General features: G+C 37.9%; 1 protein-coding gene across 13 annotated transcripts in view; it reads left to right on the top strand.

The window, feature by feature from the left end:
• SYNE1 (spectrin repeat containing nuclear envelope protein 1) overlaps nucleotides 1-21,115 on the top strand; it is a 437,003-nt gene that overhangs the window by 249,726 nt on the left and 166,162 nt on the right. For all 13 annotated transcript variants that reach the window (XM_034669323.1, XM_034669329.1, XM_034669326.1 and 10 more), the window contains 12 exons: nucleotides 538-714; nucleotides 1,683-1,948; nucleotides 3,742-5,902; nucleotides 10,564-10,901; nucleotides 11,093-11,237; nucleotides 11,952-12,170; nucleotides 13,391-13,650; nucleotides 14,968-15,133; nucleotides 15,476-15,631; nucleotides 17,742-17,894; nucleotides 18,512-18,694; nucleotides 19,519-19,656. In XM_034669323.1, coding sequence (XP_034525214.1) covers nucleotides 538-714; nucleotides 1,683-1,948; nucleotides 3,742-5,902; nucleotides 10,564-10,901; nucleotides 11,093-11,237; nucleotides 11,952-12,170; nucleotides 13,391-13,650; nucleotides 14,968-15,133; nucleotides 15,476-15,631; nucleotides 17,742-17,894; nucleotides 18,512-18,694; nucleotides 19,519-19,656 — 4,362 coding nt within the window. The remainder of the gene's footprint in view (nucleotides 1-537; nucleotides 715-1,682; nucleotides 1,949-3,741; nucleotides 5,903-10,563; nucleotides 10,902-11,092; nucleotides 11,238-11,951; nucleotides 12,171-13,390; nucleotides 13,651-14,967; nucleotides 15,134-15,475; nucleotides 15,632-17,741; nucleotides 17,895-18,511; nucleotides 18,695-19,518; nucleotides 19,657-21,115) is intronic.

Raw genomic sequence — 21,115 nt, 5'->3', positions numbered from 1 at the left:
ATTCATTTATCTTTTTAAAGAAATTATTTATTGAAATAAATCATATGGTTTGGAAAACCAGGGAAACTGATCTAATATCCAAAGCATTCATTGCTTGGTGTTTTCTAAGTATCAACAAATGCACAACAGAGAACAATATAAGTCTTTTCTAGTTAACCCCAAGACCAAATTCATCAGTCAGTCAAGCAGATGTGTCTACTAAAATGCCCGATATAAAAAACAACTAAGGCAGCTCTGACCTAATAAATTTTTAAAACTTCTAGAGCTTCAAAACTAATTGAAATCACATGGCATAAGTCTTGGACATTTAAAGTCTTTAGAAAATATAAATAGAAAAAGCAAAAGAAAATCTGCTTTTCTTTAAGCAAACGAATTCTTTTAGATTCATTACAGTGTGTGTGTGTGTGCATACATATGCACATATGTACATGTATGTTGGCCTGTGTACATGGACAGCCTGAAGAATTACACTTCTGATTCATCAAACCTAAATGTCTCTACCTATTGCTGCTAACTTTGCCTCTGTGTTCTCTCAAGATTGAACAAAGGCTTGCCCAGGCGCAGAACTTAACTCAGGGCTGGGGAGAGATCAAGCACATGAAGGCTGAGCTTTGGATTTACCTCCAGGATGCTGACCAGCAACTACAGAATATGAAGAGGAGGCACTCAGAGCTGGAACTCAACATTGCACAGAACATGGTTTCCCAAGTGAAGGTAGGGATTAGTAGGTCTCCGGCGGAGAGAAAGGAGACTACCACCAGTGTGTGGCAGCCAATCCTTCAGCATTAGTGTAGCTATTTAAGGAATGAGAATCAGAACAACCTTCATTGGGTGCCAGGAAAGGACAGATGAGAAAGTAAACATTCAAATATTTTCTTGGAGCTCCAATTAGCTACTTGGATAGAAGGACATTCACTTTGTAGTTTGTTTCTGAACAAAGCAGTTGTGGTTTAGCCAATAGGGCCCTAAGACGCTGCCACTAAATAAACATGAAGCCTTATTGTTTACTAGCTTTTCATCACAATATTGCTGAAGCTGTAGGATTGTAAATATATCAATTATAGCTATCTAACCTATAAAATATGTATTGATATATAATTAATTTTAAATGTAATAAAAATAAAATTTATATTATATACTTATATACAGTTTAAATGTAATAGAAAATGGCTTAAAGTATATTAATTTGATTGGACGTTGTCGCAGATTTTTAACAAAATTTAAGATTTATTTTTGTTGTGACAGTGAGCATTTATATTTTCTACTGGAATGCTGTTTGCATATACAGAAAAAAAGAGTAGAGATAAATTGGATTTTTTTCTCAAAAGCAATGAACTTTTTTTTAGAAAACCAGGGCTGTACTTTAAGATAAAAATATTACCTTTTTTTCCTTAATGACTATAGTATTGTTTCACATTTATCAGTTTTCTTAATACTTTTCAAAGTAACATAGTAAAGGAAAATACCACAGTTACCATTTGATTCTTATATACTTAAAAATTTGTATCCATAAAGAGGTATGATTTTTAGACTTTTTCTTTCTTCCTCATGACTCATTCATTATACATTCTTCAGATTTGAAGCATTTAGAAGTATTATATCTATATCTCACTCTGTATTTATTGGACGGGGGGGGCTTATGACACATCATTTATTTTGTCGTTGTTGTTGCTCTCCTTTAGGATTTTGTTAAGAAACTGCAGTGCAAACAGGCATCAGTGACCGCTATTACAGAAAGGGTGAATAAGTTAACCAAAAAGCAGGAGTCTCCTGAACACAAGGAAATTAGTCACTTAAATGACCAGTGGTTAGATCTGTGTCTTCAGTCCAACAATCTGTGCTTGCGAAGGGAAGAGGATCTTCAGAGAACCAGAGATTACCATGACTGTATGAATGTCGTTGAAGTGTTCTTAGAAAAGTTTACTACAGAATGGGATAACTTAGCCAGGTAACAGCGCTTCTCCAGTGGCTCACCAAAATGCTAAGCCAGAAATTTCCTAATTTTTATAAAAATCAAAAATGTCTTACATTTTAAACACCTATTGTCTATTGTTATAAATACTGATAAAACATTATTAAGAATCTAATGTTGTCATACAGATACAGAGTCATGGTTTTTCTTGCTCGGTATTAATTTAACCAGTGAGTAGAAGGAAAATGTTTGAAAACAGCACCATTTTCCCCTATACCCTTAAGGGATATTCCAAGCACTTGTTATACTGTTACTTCAAAGAACATTCCAGGAATATTTCTAGTTTTATTTAATTATCAGTTATGGGACTATCATCTATCAATTCATGAAATGAATCCTTCTTGAATTTATGTATTCTATAGGTTTCTTGGCAATTCTGTAAAGTAGTACATTCTATATAATTCAGTCAAATTGTCTTGTACTTGCGGAATTCTAGAAATTAGTGAACAATCCAAATTCAGTTAATGCGTGTCCTTTGTGATTTTGTAGCAGTTGAACCCCCCTTAGCTTATTGTTTGAAAAGGGCTTCCTGGGGCACCTGAGTGGCTTAGTTGTTAAGCATCTGCCTTCGACCCAGGGCGTGATCCCTGGGTCCTGGGATTGAGCCCCACATTGGGCTCCCTGCTCCACTGGGAGCCTGCTTCTTCCTCTCCTACTCCCCCTGCTTGTGTTCCCTCTCTCGCTGGCTGTCTTTCTCTCTGACAAATAAATAAATAAAACCTTTAAAAAAAAAAGAAAAGAAAAGGACTTCCTTTTCTGCCACATATACCGGGTCGTCATATGGAAATCTTTTCTATACTGATCTATACTTCTGATTGCTATAATTGTTAAAATCTACATTTCTTCTGCCTAGATTTATTAATTTGTAAAAATTAAAACCGAAAACATTCTTCTAGATATAGTTAAATTATATATATTATAGTGGTGTTTTTGAAAGGAGTGCACTATTTTCTGATTTGTTTCCTTTTCTTTGATGCTCACCATTCTACTAGTCTTTGGGATAAATCCAGTCAATATCAGCAAAAACCCGTATTTGGGTTTATAATAGCATCTGCATCTGGTTGGCCCACAGACACCTCAGACCTAATAAGGCTTAAACAGAACTCATCATACCACCTCCCAACCCTGTTCCTCCTACTTCAGAACCGATCATTTTAGAATTGAAGGAGACTTACAAGATTCCTTTTTCTCATGTGTGTTTTATAGTCAAAGCATTGAGAATTCTTTGTATTTCACACTTATTTTTAGAGATTTCTAATGATAAGCAAAAAGAAATCTCAGTATACAGATGAGTGGCTGTTAAAGTCATTGGTTATATCTTACAGATTAAACGAGTGCTATATTGTTTATTGGAACTTGTTCTCATAGAAGAGCACATAGCTCGTGAATGACTTATAAATTTCTTTATGAATGCCGTAGATTGGTGCTTATCAACAACATCCAAGAATGTTGTTAATATGCAGATCCTGCTTAGTTGATAAGGGTCGGAGGAGGAGGCTTAAAGTTCACGTCACATGTGATGGGAGGGCAGCATTAGCCCCAAAGAAGAAGCACAGAGAGTTATCAAGGCAACTTGTTTTGGTTCAACTTCTGGTACAGAAATATAGGGTCCATAATCACAGAACCTCTTCAGTAAACCATGAATTAAGCTACTGTAAGCTAAGAATATCCGCTTTAAGAAAATGCTGAAGTGTAATTTAACATGGTATGAACAAACATAGATATTAACTAAAGCTAATTTATTTTTATATCTTTCGATATATTTATAGATCGGATGCGGAAAGTACAGCTGTCCATCTAGAAGCTTTGAAAAAGTTAGCCCTAGCACTGCAGGAGAGAAAGCAGGCTATTGAGGATCTGAAAGATCAAAAGCAAAAAATGATAGAACATCTGAATTTAGATGACAAAGAATTGGTCAAAGAACAGACAAGTCACCTTGAACAACGTTGGTTTCAGCTCGAGGACCTTGTCAAAAGGAAAATCCAAGTGTCAGTCACCAACCTGGAGGAGTTAAATGTGGTGAGGTCCAGGTTTCAAGAGCTGATGGAGTGGGCAGAAGAGCAACAGCCCACCATTGCTGAGGCCCTGAAGCAGAGCCCCCCACCAGATATGGCTCAGAACCTCCTCATGGACCACCTCGCCATTTGCAGTGAACTGGAGGCCAAACAGATGCTCCTGAAATCACTTATAAAGGACGCTGACAGGGTGATGGCTGATCTTGGCCTGAATGAACGGCAGATAATCCAGAAGGCGCTCTCTGATGCACAGAGACATGTGAACTGTCTCAGCGACTTAGTGGGCCAGAGACGAAAGTACTTAAACAAGGCCTTGTCCGAGAAAACCCAGTTCCTCATGGCGGTATTCCAGGCAACCAGCCAGATTCAGCAACATGAGCGAAAGATAATGTTCCGTGAGCACATCTGCCTGTTACCCGACGATGTGAGTAAACAAGTGAAGACATGTAAGACTGCACAAGCCAGCCTCAAGACTTACCAGAATGAAGTCACTGGACTTTGGGCTCAGGGTCGTGAATTAATGAAAGGAGCCACGGAGCAGGAAAAGAGTGAAGTACTAGGTAAGCTTCAGGAATTGCAGAGCGTCTATGATACTGTTTTACAAAAGTGTAGCCATCGGCTACAAGAACTAGAGAAGAGTTTAGTTTCAAGGAAGCATTTTAAGGAAGATTTTGATAAGGCTTGTCACTGGCTAAAACAAGCAGATATTGTTACATTTCCTGAAATCAACCTAATGAATGAGAGTCCTGAGCTCCAGACACAACTGGCCAAATACCAACAGATTCTTGAACAATCTCCAGAATATGAGAATCTCCTGCTTACACTACAAAGAACTGGGCAGGCCATATTGCCGTCGCTGAATGAAGTCGATCATTCCTACCTCAATGAAAAGCTAAATGCTCTGCCCCTGCAATTTAATGTAATTGTTGCCTTGGCTAAAGACAAGTTCTACAAAGTCCAAGAAGCGATTCTTGCTCGGAAGGAGTATGCTTCCTTGATTGAGTTGACAACCCAGTCTCTGAGTGAACTTGAAGACCAGTTCTTGAAGATGAGCAAAGTCCCCAGTGACCTGAGAGTTGAAGAGGCTCTGTCTCTTCGAGATGGTTGCAGAGCCCTTTTGGGAGAGGTGACAGGATTCGGGGAAGCAGTGGATGAACTGAACCAGAAGAAAGAAAGTTTTAGAAGCACAGGTCAGCCTTGGCAGCCAGACAAGATGCTGCACCTTGTCACCTTGTACCACAGGCTGAAGCGACAAACAGAACAAAGGGCTAGTTTACTGGAAGATACCACTAGTGCTTATCAAGAGCATGAAAAGATGTGCCGCCAGGTAGAAAAACAACTAGAAGCTGTGAAAACAGAGCAGTCCAAAGTGAATGAGGAGACCCTTCCCGCAGAGGAGAAGCTCAAAATGTATCACTCACTGGCAGGAAGTCTTCAGGATTCAGGAATTGTACTAAAACGAGTGACCGTGCATCTTGAAGATCTGGTTCCACACCTTGATCCCTTGGCTTATGAGAAAGCCAAGCAACAGATCCAGTCCTGGCAAGAGGAGTTAAAACGGCTGACTTCTGCCATTGGCGCGACGGTGACAGAGTGCGAGAGCCGCATGGTGCAGAGTATAGACTTCCAGACAGAGCTGAGCCGCTCCCTGGACTGGCTGAGGAGCGTGAAGGCAGAGCTAAGTGGGCCGGTGTGCCTGGACCTGAGCCTGCAGGATATCCAGGAGGAGATCAGAAAGATCCAAATTCATCAGGAAGAGGTACAGTCCAGCCTGAGAATAATGAATGCCCTGAGTAACAAGGAGAAGGAGAAATTCACGAAAGCTAAAGAGCTCATTTCTGCCGATTTACAGCAAACTCTTGCTGAGCTCTCAGAGCTGGATGGAGACATTCAGGAAGCTTTACGCACCAGACAGGTTGGTATACTAGGGCTTCTCTTTTGTTTTTTCTGTTCTGCTTATTTGTAAACAGTTGTGAGAAATTTCTTAGTTTTTGTTTTTGGTTAGAGTTGCTTCATTCAATATTTCTTTTTCTTTCTTTCTTTCTTTCTTTCTTTCTTTCTTTCTTTCTTTCCTTTTTTTTTTTTTTAAGGGTGGAGGGGGAGAGGGAGGGAGAGAATCTCACACTCCGCACCCAGTGGGGAGCCTGACTTGGGGTTCGATCTCAGGACCCGGAGATCATGACCTGAATGGAAATCAAGAGTAAAACGGTTAACTGACTGAGCCACCCAGGTGCCCCTGTATTTCTTTTTTGATACTACTTAGAATCATCTTCAGTGTCTTTTTTGCTTATGTGCATGGTATTAATCTCATGGTATTCCACGTTTTGACTTTTCCTTAGTTATAACACAGAAATACCTCAGTTCTCTCTCACCTTTAGGAGAGATAATACATGATAGCACTAATATAATCAATACCACACGTGAGTACATTGATACTAAAATTAATTAATTAGCAATGAATAATTGGGGTGCTCTGTTTAAACAAGGTGAAGCATTTCTAAGCACTAGACGAAGAGCCTCCGAAGGAGGCCTTGTGGACAGGATGCCGTCCTGACCCGATACTGAGCCGCATTTCCTGCGGGGTCTCTCATCAGTTGCCCCTTCTCTTTGTCCTTTCCTTTTCTTCTCTTGCTCCCCCACGGCTCAGCAGAAGCAAGACTAGAAGATTAGTTCAGGACTTGAGGATAACAAAGAAATGAGAGTGTGCAAAGAACTTCCCAGTTTGATGACCTAATTGCAGCTTGCTCTGAGGCTTGCAAGTTCTGTGTGTTCAAAAATTAGTGAGATAATAGTACCCAGAGGTTTACTTACTTATCCTTTGGCTCTTTTTTTGCCACATCTGTCCTCAGTCCCTGGTTCTATGGGATTTCAACCAGCCATTTAAGTAAAGGAGTTTTCCTTAGAATAAGGAAAGCTTTGGAGTAAGGCAGCTAAAGGTTTGGAGTAAGGCACACCTGGGTTTTAATCTCAGTTATTTGATCTTGGGCAAATGACTTACGTCCCTTAAATCTCAGCTTCTGCTCTGTGGAAGAAGGATAATAATATTTCCATCTTAGATTTATATTCTCAGTGTAGGGCCTGATGGATACAGAAATAGCCCCTGATGAATCTTAGCTACCATTTAAATTTGTTTTCCACATAGATTAAGTTTAACACTAAATAATGAATCTTTTTTAATCTTAATATTTGGGTAAAATCTTGGGAAACTTCATCAGCTTAAGTTCTGACTTAAACTATAGTCTATTTAGTATACTTTTACCTTTTCAGGTTGATTCAAGGTCATTGTTATTATTTTTTTAAATTTCTCTATAGCTATAAAGTATTTAACCTAGAGTGAAGGATCAGGACAGAAGTTACCTGGAATTTTCATTCCTGAGTAACATCTGTCCTGTTGGTTTGCTTCTGTTGATTTTTTGATTTTTGAACCACAATCTTGAATCTGTTATGGTGTTCCTACTTCTGCCCTCTTGTGGTTGATAGTCTTACTCATTGTCTTGGCCCCAGTTACTGAGGGCTGTAGTTCCAGGGGCATTTCTCATCTCCAGCAGTGATTCTTTGCTTGGCCATCCACAAGCTTTCCTTCCTACGTGCCAATCTTGCACGTACTTTCTGTGTCTGCTTGCACAGTGATGGCTTGTCTTGTCGAGTCGCTGCTGGCCAGTTACAGTCTTCCCTTTCCTTCTGGATTTGAATGGATTTCACTTCATGGGGTAAGCTTTTCATTCTTAAACTTCTCTGTTTTAGTCTCTTTTCAAGACTTATGGGCTACTAGCTCACTTCCAGAAATTGCCATTTACTCTGCTGAATGCCAGTTCAGAAGTTTGGTGTTGTTATACTTCCTGTCTCCCACCCCCATCTTTATTGAGGGTTAACTGACAAAATTCTAAGATATTTAAAGCATACAATGTAATGGTTTGATATATGTAAACACTGTGAAAGGATTTCCCACATTGAATGAGTTAATACATCCATCACCTCATACTTTTGCTTTGATGAGGACATTTAATTTCTAATGTCTTAGCAAATTTCAGTTATATAATACAGTGTTATCAACTATAGTCACCATGTTACACATTAGACTCTTAGACTTTATTTAACTTAAAACTAAAAATTTGTACCATTTTACCAATCTCCCCTGAGCCCCTCTAGGAACCACTAATCGGCTTAGTTTCTATGATTTCAACTTTTTTTTTTCTTTAGATTCCATATATAAGTGAGACCATGTAGTATTTTTCTCTCTGTGTCTGATTTATTTTGCTTAGAATCATATCCTCCAGGTTCATCCATGTTTTCTCAAGTGACAGGACTTCCTCCTTTTTTAAGTCTGAATAATATTCATATATACCATAGTTTCTTTTCTTTTTTTTTTAAATTGAAGTATGGTTGATACACATTACGTTAGTTTCAGGCATGTGACATAGTGTTTTGATGAAACTATATGTCATGTTTGCTCACCACAAGTGTAGCTACCATCTGTCAACATATGGCACTATTACAATACCATTGACTATATTCCCTACGCTGTATCTTTCATCCCCATGACTTACTCCTTCTGTAACTCGAAGTTTGTATGTCCCACTCCCCTTCACTCATTATACCCATCCCCCTACCCACCTCTCCTCTGGCAATCATCAGTTCGTTCTCTGTATTTATGGGTCTGTTTCTGCTTTTTGTTTGGTTGTTTGTTTTGTCTTTATATTCTACATATAAGTGAAATCATATGGTATTTGTCTTTATCTGACTTATTGCACCTAGCATGATACCCTCTAACTCCATCCATGTCATCACAAATGGCAAGATCTTCTTTTTTATGGCTGAGTAGTATTCCATTGTGTGGATAGATAGATAGATAGATAGATAGATAGATAGATAGATAGATAGATGATAAATAGGTGTGTGTGTGTATATACACACACACACACACACACACACACACACACACATATGGCACAGCTTCCTTATCCATTCGTCTTTTGGTGGACACTTGGCTTGCTTCCATATCTTGGCTATTGTAAATAATGCTTCTATAAACATAGGGATGTATTTATCTTTTGAATCAGTGTTTTCATTTTCTCTGGGTAAATATCTAGTAGTGAAATTACTGGATCATATGGTATTTCTAATTTTAACCTATTTTTAAACTCCATACTGTTTTCCACAGTGGCTGTTTTCCACAAGTTTACATTCCCACCAATGGGGTGTGAGGGTTCCTTTTTCTCTACATCCTCGCCAACATTTGTTATTTCTTGTCTTTTTGATGCTCTTCATTCTGACAGGTGTAAGCTGATATCTCATTGTGGTTTTGATTTCTATTGCCCTGATGGTGAGTGATGCTGAACATCTTTTCATGTGTCTATTTGCCATCTGTGTATGTTCTTTGGAAAAAAGTCTATTCAGATCCTCTGCCCATTTTAAATGGATTATTTGTGGGGTTTTTGGTTTTGAGTTGTATAAGTTTTTTATATTCACCCTAATTGGATATATCATTTGTGAACATCTTCCATTCAGTAGGTTACTTTTTGTTTTGTTGATGGTTTCCTTTGTTCTGCAAAAGCTTTTCATTTTGGGGTAGTTGCAATAGTTTACTTTTGTTTTTGTTTCCTTTGCCTGAGGAGACATATCTAGAAAAATGGTGCTAAGGCCAATGTCAAGGAAATTACCGCCTGTGTTTTTTTCAAGGACTTTAACGGCTTTAGGTCTCACATTTAGGTCTCTAATCCATTTTGAGTTTATTTTTGTATACTACATTTTCTTTAACCATTCATCTGTGGATGAACTTTCGGTTGTTTCCATACCTTGGCTGGTGAATATGCTGCTATGAACATGGGAGTACAGATATCTTTTTGAGATAATGATTTCATTTATCCTTTAAGACCCAGAAGTGGGATTGCTAGATTATATGGTGGTTCTAGTTTTAATTTCTTTAGTAATTTCCATACTGCTTTCCATAGCGGCTGCACCATATCCCACTGCTGTTATACTTCCAACAAACTGAGGCATTATTTCACTTTGGTAAATACTCAGCCTGTCCTATATTGCAAAGCATTATATATTTATTTTTAAAAGGGAGAGAATAAAGCTTCAGAAGTGGTCAAGATACCACCAATAAATTTCTATTATATTTCTGCCCATGTTTACTTATTTTAACTGCCGTAATAAAACCATAACAAGAATAGCAGAAGGAGGAGCGCCTGGGTGGCTCAGCCGTTAGGCATCTGCCTTTGGCTTGGGTCTTGATCCCAGGGTCCTGGGATTGAGCCCCGCATCAGGCTCCCTGCTTAGCGGGAAGCCTGCTTCTCCCTCTCACACTCCCCTTGCTTGTTTTCCCTCTCTCGCTGTCTCTCTCTGTCAAATAAATAAATAAAATCTTTAAAAAAAAAAAAAAAGAATAGCAGAAGGAAAAAATAAAAGATAATGATGAATTGTGCCTTAAAAAATTACACCAGCTTATCAATTCATTTATACACATATATCCATACGACTGAGAACTGGAAAAGAAATGGAAAAAAATTAAAATATTTACAGTAAATACATTGCAATTGAGAGTTGATTATGTTTGCAATTACTGTTTTTCAGGCTGCCTTAACTCAAATATATAGTCAATGTCAAAGGTACTATCAAGTGTTTCAAGCAGCTAACGACTGGCTTGAGGATGCTCACGAAATGCTACAACTGGCAGGCAATGGCCTCGATGTGGAGAATGCAGAGGAAAATCTCAAAAGCCACATGGAATTTTTTAGTACAGAAGATCAGTTCCATAGCAATCTGGAAGAGCTCCAAGGCCTGGTAGCCAGTTTGGACCCACTCATCAGGCCAACTGGAAAGGAGGACCTAGCACAGAAAATGGCTTCCCTGGAAGAGAAGAGCCAGAGGATAATACAGGACTCACATGCCCAATTAGATCTCTTGCAGAGGTATTAGAGTTGTTTTAGTCTTTATATTTCTGTGAAATGAATTTCCACATGGAAAACAGGAATATACCAATGTACATTAGCATGTAAATTCATTTGTCTCTCAAGTGTTATTGGACATATTGACATCAGAACTCTGCATAGAAATGTGTGATTTTATGTTTGCTTATTGGCTTTTGTTTGACTTTTTCAAGATGTGCCGCTCAATGGCAGAATTATCAGAAAGCAAGGGAAGAGGTTATCGAATTGATGAATGATGCAGAAAAGAAACTGTCTGAGTTTTCTTTATCAAAGGCTTCTTCCAGTCATGAAGCAGAAGAAAAATTGTCAGAACACAAGGTCAGTTTTTTGTTGTTATTTTAAATGTCCTTTCATTGTAATTGTAATGGGTCCTTGTCATCTGAGAGTTCCAGAAACTGGTCAATAAAACTTCATTTCCACCTAATGGTGTAAATATGAAAAGGATAGTAAATATGAAAAGGATACGTTTAGTCACATTTCATAGCAGTTTGAACTTAATTAAATGCTATCACCTTTTTAGGATTCCTGCTAAATGCACAGCTGGTTTTATAAAAAGACCAGAGAAATTTGCTTCTGATAAGATACGACAATAAATTTCAGTAAATACTTCCTGGTAATAACGTCAATAAATTCAAGTAATATTTAGGTATTAGTAACTGAGTCTCGCTCATGTATCACAGCAACATAAGGTGAAATGTAACATATTTAAATATCAAATTCAGTGCACTTATATTTTTGCTGACTTTTGAAATTGGAAGAATGTTACCCCAAGTTGCAAATAAACTTTTCTTTTTAAGAAATAAAATATTTTAATAAATAAATCTTCAATAAAGACATAAATTTACGTTACCTCTTTAAAACATTCAAGCCTAAGTCAATTAAAAATTAAGTGTAAAAGTAAGAGTTACCAGAGGAAAATATATATAGGTAGGAACATCTCCTTTTGCAGGTAATTTTGGGCTTTACTGAAATCTGTAGAACTTTGAAAAATCAGTTTCTCCTCGTAATCTCTTTATCCTCTTCCTACCTCAGTCTTTAGTATCAGTAGTTAACTCTTCCCATGAGAAAGTTGTGGCCCTTGAGGATAAAACTTCACAACTAGAAAAAACTGGAAATGATGCAAGCAAAGCAGCCATAAGCAGGTCGATGACTACTGTCTGGCAGCGCTGGACACGTCTCTGTGCTGTGGCTCAGGACCAGGAGAAGATTCTGGAAGATGCAGTAGATGAGTGGAAGAGCTTTAACACTAAGGTGATTTCCATGATCGATGGGCTAAAAGAACTGTTTCCTTGCTGATGACAATGTATTTTCAAAAGCACTATTTTGTTCCTTTTCTGAAATTGGCTTTATGAAAAGCAACAAGCCTTTCTTTTTTAAGTCTCTCTTTCAGTGACATGAAAGCCAAATTATGAAATGCAATGTGGAATTTAATGTGCAATTTAATCCCAAATCAGGGTCTGATTATTTCATTTTATTAATTTTTTTTAAGATTTATTTATTTATTTTTAGAGAAAGAGAGAAAGAGTGAGAGAACGAGAACAGGGGGAGGGGCAGAGGGAGAGAGAGAGTCCTAAGCAGACTCCCCACTGAGCACAGAGCCTGACTCTGGGGGGCTCAATCCCATAACCCTGAGATCATGACCTAAGCCGAAACCAAGAGGCTCCCCAGGGTCTGATTATTTTAATGAGAAAGTCAAGCAGTTAAATTTTGAAAGGGATACAAGCCCACTTTGCCCCATTTGCTAGGATCTTAATGAAATTTTCTAACCCTCCCAAAATAAATAAATAAATCTTAAAAAAAATTTGGGGTGCCTGGGTGGCTCAGTCAGTTAAGCGCCTGACTCTTGGTTTTGGCTGAGGTCATGATCTCATGGGCCCTGAGACTGAGCCCCAGGTGGGGCTCCCCACCCAGTGGGGAGTCTGCTTGAGATTCTCTCCTGCTCCTCCCCATACTCGCACATGCTCTCTCTCTCCCACTCTCTCTCTCAAATAAACAAATAAATCTTTAAAAAAAATTTTTTTCTTGACTGGCCCTGAAAAAGTATAAAATGTTTTCTTTGCCATGAAAATGAGCGGGAATTTAACTCATTTCCAAAATCCTGTATTTAATTCCTTTTATCTTTTAAGGAGGCTTCAGTGTTTTAAACCACATCTTCCTTAATGCCTCAAAGGCACACATTCATGTTAACGTAAATATTGGAAAGAGTTTTTCTTTTATCTGTTTGGTTTTTAAAAAACCCAAAACAACCTTTTCTATGTTATGCAGTCTCCGATTCCCCTATTATTTTGAGATTAAATCTTAAAACCCAGAAATCTTTCCTTTCACGTTAAGGAGATTGTTCATGGAATTTAGAGTTGACGCTGTCATCTTTAATGGGCTTCAATGCCTTCGTGCCAAGTGTGGCATTTATTAGAATTGTTCTGTCTTTTCAGTTTATTTTTGAGCTTCATAGTATATACATTTGTCATCAGGTTAAAAATGCCAGTGAAATGATTGATCAGCTGCAAGATAAGTTACCGGGAAGTTCAGCAGAGAAAGCCTCAAAAGCAGAACTCTTCGCTCTTCTTGACCATCACGACACACTCGTTCTGGAGCTGGAGCAGCAGCAGTTGGCCTTGGGCCTGCTGCGGCAGCAAGCACTGAGCATGCTCCAGGATGGGGCCACGCCGTCCCCTGGAGAACAGCCCTCCATCATCCAGGAAATCACGGCAATGCAAGATCGGTGCCTGAAGTAAGCATGCACTTGCTTTCATTCTCTGTTACTTAACTTGGCCATAACCCAAAGGGGTACGCATGGTATTCGAGTCTGGGGATGCTCCCATCGTGCCACCTTAAAAACATGGGGGACCGTTCCCTTCACCCCTGCTTTTCATTTTTCTTAACTTTCCCAAGTATTTATCTGACAAACACATACTAATAGTATTTAGAAATACAGTGATGAGCCATACAGATTCGGTCTCTACCTTTATGAGGTTTACACTCAAGCAGCAGAGACAGACAACTACAGAAGCTTTTCTGCAGAGCATGGGAAGAGTGGTCAGGGTATATGCAGCAAGGCAGCTACCCCAGGAGAGGGATCAAGGAAGGCTTCCCTTCAGGAGGGGTGCTTATGCTGAAGACTGAGCTAGGCAGTGAAGTGGGAGGAGAGTTTAGCAAAGAGGAGTAGAGTGTAAGAAAGCTTGGATGGGAGCATGTCACTTTCGAGGAGCTGTTGGGTGACAGGGCAATTCCTGAGAAATGAAGCTTGAAAGGTAGACAGGTGAGAGCTATCGAGAACTTCATTTTGATAAAGCTGGTTAACTCGTTGGCTGCATTGCATGACAGGGAGATCAGAGCAAGGGTAATATCAAAGTCCAGATAAATAATAGCTATTTACTGATAGTGGACTTAGAAGAAAGAGAAAGTTAATCTTAATGATGTATAACCAGCCTGATTCACTTATTGAGCCAGAGGAAAAAATATCAATAAATTTTATCCTATATTAACTAATATTACTCATCCATAGCATGTATTCACCTCTTCTACCTATAAATGAGTTCAGGACAATCTGATTTCACTTATTTAAACTTTTCTACCAACTGAATTTGTCAGTTCAAATAAAACTTACAGTTTGGATGTTGAACATTATTGCCAAATTTCCAAAGCTCGATACTTCGTGTAGAGACTGGCCTCTAATAGCCACAAATATCCCAATTACACATTACTTTTAAATGCTGATGATTCTGTACCATTTGAGTAGATTTCCAAAGAGGAAATAAATAAGCAAACAATCTCCAGTTGCTTAAGATAGGGAAATTCGTTGCAATTTAGTGGCTTGGGAGTATGTCCCAGGGATCAGTCATTGACTTCAGATGACATATTCTTCTGTTGTACTTGGCTTAAATGTTACTGAACATTATCTCACAATTTGGGGAAGTGTCTTTACTTGCAAAAAGAGATATGAGGCTTTACTTTTTAAATGTCTGTTTCTGATAATATGATGTCATGAATTAGGGACTTCCTTTCATTTCAAATCCTCTTCTGGTTTCTCCCTTTAATGTTTCCGAAGCATACAGGACAAAGTGAAGAGTAGCGGAAAGGTGGTAAAGCAAGAGCTAAAGGAGCGAGAAGTTGTGGAGACGCAAATCAACTCGGTGAAATCCTGGGTTCAGGAAACAAAGGAATATTTGGGGAATCCAACAATAGAAATAGATGCCCAACTTGAAGAACTTCAGGTACAAAACTCTCCTTATTCCCTATACCCATCATTTTAAAATGTTGTCCTGATTTTAATGAGATATGTTTGTTTATATTCAGTGAGTATTGAATTAAAATTTTTCAGGAATGTAAAATATAAAAGGCTTTTAGTATTATTTCAAGGGACTTTTTGTTCTGTATAAAGGGGATGTGCTTCTCCCCAGAGACTAAAGAAAGGCTTGAGTTTTTTAAAAAGATGTTTCTCTAAATCCACACGTCATATATGGATGAACAATACATAGTCTTGTCTCTGTACCCATAAAAATGAATTTCCTCATGGTAGTCTCCCAGAAGTTTCTAAATTTTTATCTTTTTTTTAGATTCTCCTAACAGAAGCCACAAATCACCGACAGAACATTGAGAAAGTGACTGAAGAGCAGAAGAATAAGTACCTGGGTCTTTACTCCATCTTACCTTCTGAACTGTCCCTTCAGTTAGCTGAAGTGGCACTGGACCTGGGAACTATCCATGATCAGGTAAACCCAGGGGCACGAAGGATGCCTTTCCATTCTTTCAGAGGCTCAGAGCTCTCATGTGGGAGTTCTTGGTTTTCACAATCATGTCTTTATGGAAACAGTTAAAAACACATCAGTATAAAACACCAATATTAAATTAGAGGTCTAATTTGTTGGCAAGAAACATATCAGATGATCACAGATATGAACAATAATGTTATTCAATTAAAAATAACTTACCTACTTCACCTTTTTCTAAAAAAAATGACTTAAAATTTTTTGAAAGCTGTATTTCATGTATTCAACAAAAATTTTTTTGGAGACTCAGGACCTGCCAGGTACTTTTCTAGCTGTTATTGTAGTGCGGCAAATATAAGTTAAGTAGATGAAGATATTTGAAAAAAAGGAAAATCAAAGTAAAAAAAATAAGGTAAAGCCAGAGAGGAAGTTATTACCCAAAATGCATGTTGGTGGGTCCTATAATGTTCCTAGAGGAAGGCCCTTCACACAAACTCTAGCTTTCAAATGACCAAAGAAAGATGTGACACGTAATCCAATCCATGTCTATAAATTTTAAAACAAATCTTTTTTTTTTTTTTTCAAACAAAGATACATAACCATTCATAGTACTGAGATCAGAGGGAGATTTCTATCTTAGGTCTAAAAAGAGGACATGCTTTCATATAGTGAAAATAGCTTTGGTAGCATCTGTACAGAAACATAATAGCTTTTTAAGACCTCCTTGGTGACATCATGCTAACGCACAGTGAAGCTGAAAGCAGTCTGTGGGGGACAAAGAGAAGATACGCCACTAATTCTAAAGTGCTGCATGAAATGGAAAGTCGTACCACGTCACAGTAATTCTAAAATTCATACAAGTGCACTGCATTTTTTGGACCCTCCAACATATAATACAAAGTGTTTTAAAATTTTCATCAAAATCCAATACTACTACGTCATGATATTGACCTAAACTAAAATGTTATTTTCTATTTTAAGTATTTAATTGGCCTATTCAGTTTTTCGTCTTAGGCATTGGAAAATATACTGGGAAGGATGACTTGACAAGTTCAGATCTTAAAAAAAAAGTTCAAATTTAATTTTTCTCTGGATAAATTTCTCTGTATTAGAGTTATTCTCATGAATCCAATTTACATTGGCACTCAACTCAAAATAATGAAAGCCAAAGAAGTCGTCTTTTTTTTTCATTTATTTATTTACATATGAGAGAGAGAGAGTGAGGGAGCCTGAGTGGGGTGGGGGGACACAGGGAGAGGGAGAGAGAGAATCTCAAGGAGACTCTCCCCTGAGTGAGGAGCCCACGTGGGGCTCCATCTCACAACTCTGAGATCACGACCTGAGGTGAAACCAAGAGTTGGATGCTCAACCAACTAAGCCACCCAGACGCCCCCAAAAAAGTATTCTTCTAATGGCGTGTTTCCTCTATATGAAAGTGCCTTTCACTTATATAAAGAAAACATTTCTTTATTGTTTGCTCTTAAGCATTTTATTATAAGCAAAAATAGCACTGTTATCAAATCAAACCAAAGCCATTTGAAACTTGTAAATGTTAACTGTACTTTTTTTACCTCTCTTTTTATTGGCTGTGCTTAACACTTTTTGATATATTATAGGGATGTACTTGGGAAGTTGGAAAAGTTCACAGATCACCAACAGCTAACTTATAAAAAGGTGCTTGGAAACAAATCCAGACGCTTCCAATGATCTGGAAGTGTTTTCTGTTTTATGGAGAAAAAGGCTTAAAGGAATTTGTGTTCTAAAGTTGGTAAATGGAGAAGCTAGGATTCAAACTCAGCTATATACATAGTGCTGTTTATAATGAGTATTCGATAAACGTTTGATGCGTAGATCGCTGTACATGCATTGCATGTCCCTTTGCTGAAACAGCAGCAGAGAGGGCCAGTGGATGCATAAAGGTGGCGGGAAGCAGAGCTGCATGGAATGCCACGAGAGCTAGTAACGGCACGCGGCTGGTCTGACAAAGTGCATCAACGCCAAAGTGGAGTTAACCACGTCAAGTGTCTCTTGTCAACATCTAAGATTGAGGTTTTTCGTAGCAATCATGCAATTTTAATCATGGTTGGTTTTGCTGTTCTCATTGATTATTTAGATCCAGGACAAAGTAAGAGAAGTTGAACAGAGCAAGGCCATGAGCCAGGAATTCAGCCGGCAAATTCAGAAGATAGCCAAAGATCTCACAAATATTCTAAGTAAGCTGAGAGCAAAGACAGATAACTTAGCACAAGCTAAAACTGACCAAAAGGTAAGGAAGGAGAAGTGGAAACATAAGAGGTGCTATTGAATGAATTAACTATTTTTTGGAGTTAGTTTATTTTGGGGATACAGAGAAAAAAAAAAAGCTTTCTTGATTAGCAAGCTTCATTAAAACCAGAGAGTAAAGGCAGGCAGTAAGACATTTTATAAACATAACAGCATAGATCACTTACATCGTATGCCCCATCATTACAGTGGAGCTGTATTAATAAATATAACTGCACATGTGTGTAAGAGGGCAGAGTGTCAAAGGACCAAATAATGATTTAGAAATATAAGAATTCCAAAATGAAGGACGGTCTTGGTGGTTAAATCTGGTTTTTGCTCTGCTGATGAGTTAAGTGACGAATCCTTTTTGGGTGGGGCAGAAGGAAAACATTAACCTTCTCACTTAGCCCCATAGGAAGTAAACACCAGCATTACAAAACATCCTGTCTGCTCTGCCTGTCTAACCGAAGAAACAGAAATGACCTGATGAGAGTAGAATTATCCTTTATAATATTTGGCATTTACAAAAATCATTTAAAATACCACCCTTGATCTTGGAAAATCGGGAGAAATTTATTTTCTACAGTCTAATGTGCTTTTGTTTCCATTACCATCTAGGTGCTAGGAGAGGAATTAGATGTCTGTAATTTAGAATTAATGGAACTAGATGCAGCAGTACAGAAATTCTCAGAACAGAATGGCCAACTGGGTAAACCACTGGCCAAGAAGATAGGAAAACTGACTGAACTTCACCAGCAGACCATTAGGCAGGCTGAGAATCGGCTCTCCAAGCTCGGTCAGGTATGTCTTCCAGGCCAGGAATCAAAATCCTCTAAGGCAGAAATTCAGTGTTTGCTTTTTCCTTTGAAAATCAATAAAAAGAAAATAAATAATAAATAAAAAGATAAAATTGACAATGATGAGGATGGTTTAAGGGTAGCTTATTTCATATCACACCTGTGTTCCTAAAATTTACATGTAAACTTGCCTTTATTTTATATCACACCATATTATAAGTTAAATGACAAAGGTAGTCATATAAATTGACCTTTGTAATGAATATTTTAAGACGTAAGATATATATATGTATATACACACACAAAAATATATATAAAGTTGTAAGACATAATTATATATATATATATATATATATACACACACACACACACACACTTGCATTTACCATTTACTTAATATGTACAGGTCACACATCCCTCGTAATTGTTGACTGTAGACTCACCTTTATAAACTGATTAGGTGTCTTTTCTGTAATCAGGGACAAACTAAATCAGGATTTGGCAACTAATGAGTTATAGTACCCCAACCTCCTTATTCAGTGAGGGTGGAGTATGGGAGGAGGGATAGAGAGGTACTGGACAGATGACTAAGAGATGAGAAGAGACAATTATTCAAGCATATTAAGGACTTGGGCTTTATCCTAAAGTCACTGGGAAGTCCTTGACAGATTTTCAATAAGGAAATGGTTGTTCATGATACCTTTAGATATCACAGATATTATGACAATCATCCCCTGGGATTATTGTATCTAACGAGAAGTAGACGACTGATTTCTAGCTCACGAAGCAGAGTTTACAACTGCTATCTGAATGGTAATGATTTTTCAGGCAGCATCACATTTAGAAGAATACAATGAAATGCTTGAATTCATTTTGAAGTGGATTGAGAAAGCTAAAGTATTGGTACATGGAAAGATTACATGGAATTCTGCACATCAACTTCGAGAACAATACATCTTACATCAGGTAACTTCGGGAAAAATAGTTTTGAAAGAGTAACTAAGAGAGAAATTTGATTTAACTGGCTAGACTGACAGAAAAGTTAAAGGACCATGACATAGAATTATTGTAGGTGCCAGATAACAAGAAAGCTACGGTGGCCCTGATGACTTGTCCAGTGGTTTGAAAGAAAGTGGCTACCCATAAGATTTCATAAGACTGTATAAATAAATAAATATCCTCTATCTCCCCTCAACTTTTCTTTCTCCAGGACCCCAAATAATCAGCCCTATATAAGTCTCTCTTTTTTCTTAGCTTCTCTGAAACAACCACAGGTGGGGGTATGGGGGGAAATTCTTCCCCAGGAAGAGATGTGACATGTGGAAGGATTATAGGCTCTAGATTCAGGCTGATGGGAAAACCAGGCTCTGAGTCTGAGGGCTGTGCGATTTGGAGCAAACTACTTTGCCTCTCTGAATCCAGTTTTCTCATCAATAAGATGGAGATGTAAATGATATTTATATTGCAGAATTTTTAGGAGGATCAAATGGTTTAGCATATGTGCAAATATTTAGCACACTGCCTGACACATGGGTGCTTCCTTCTCAGCGTTCAGCCTGCTCTCAGTTGTCTGGCTTCCCAGAGGAAGTAGGGGTCAGCTGGAAAGGAGCAAAGAGTCCATATCACATGGTGGCTGTATTACTTCATTTCCGGAAGTTTTCTTCTGGTCATATATTGCAGGAAATGATTTCATCCTTTTATTATCTTTAGCTTGAATTAGATACAAACATCTAATAGCCCAGTTAGCTTACAATATAAAACAGAATGATTTTTACTTAGTTACATGGATATCCTGAAGTATTTTAGATTCTCTCTTTTATTCTGATTTATATATACTCATATCTTCTAAATCATTCACTTTTCCATTTCTGTGGACAGGTTGCTAGATCAAAGCCCCATTTTCTCCTTTTTGGAATGCTTTAACAGATGCTAATCAGTTTCCCTATGTACATAATCGTTCTTCTCTAATCAATCTTGTATACACTTCTGAAATCTTTCTTACGCCACAAGACAAGACTTAAGTTATGATTGGTTGTAAACAATGAAAAAAATATACAACCTCATTAGAAATCTAGAAATGAAAATTTAAGAGAGATAGAGGGCACTTTATCAAATTAACATCATTTAAAAGTTATTTGAGGGGTGCCTGGGTGGCTCAGTCATTAAGCATCTGCCTTCGGCTCAGGTCATGATCCCAGTGTTCTGGTATCGAGCCCCGCATCGAGCCCTGCATCGGGCTCCCTGCTCAACGGGAAGCCTGCTTCTCCCGCTCCCATTCCCCCTCTCTCGCTACCTCTTTCTGTCAAATAAATAAATAAAATCTTTAAAAAAATAAAAAAATTTAAAAAAGTTATTTGAGGTTCATATTTAAAGAAATGAGAGCTGTCAACTCTGAAGGTTACTTGTTAAAATCTTTTTGAAAAAC

Source organism: Ailuropoda melanoleuca, chromosome 10 (genome assembly GCF_002007445.2).
Source record: "Ailuropoda melanoleuca isolate Jingjing chromosome 10, ASM200744v2, whole genome shotgun sequence".
Lineage (NCBI taxonomy): Eukaryota > Metazoa > Chordata > Mammalia > Carnivora > Ursidae > Ailuropoda > Ailuropoda melanoleuca.
The sequence above is the reverse complement of the archived record's forward strand: the minus strand, read 5'-3'. Positions and strand labels throughout refer to the sequence as shown.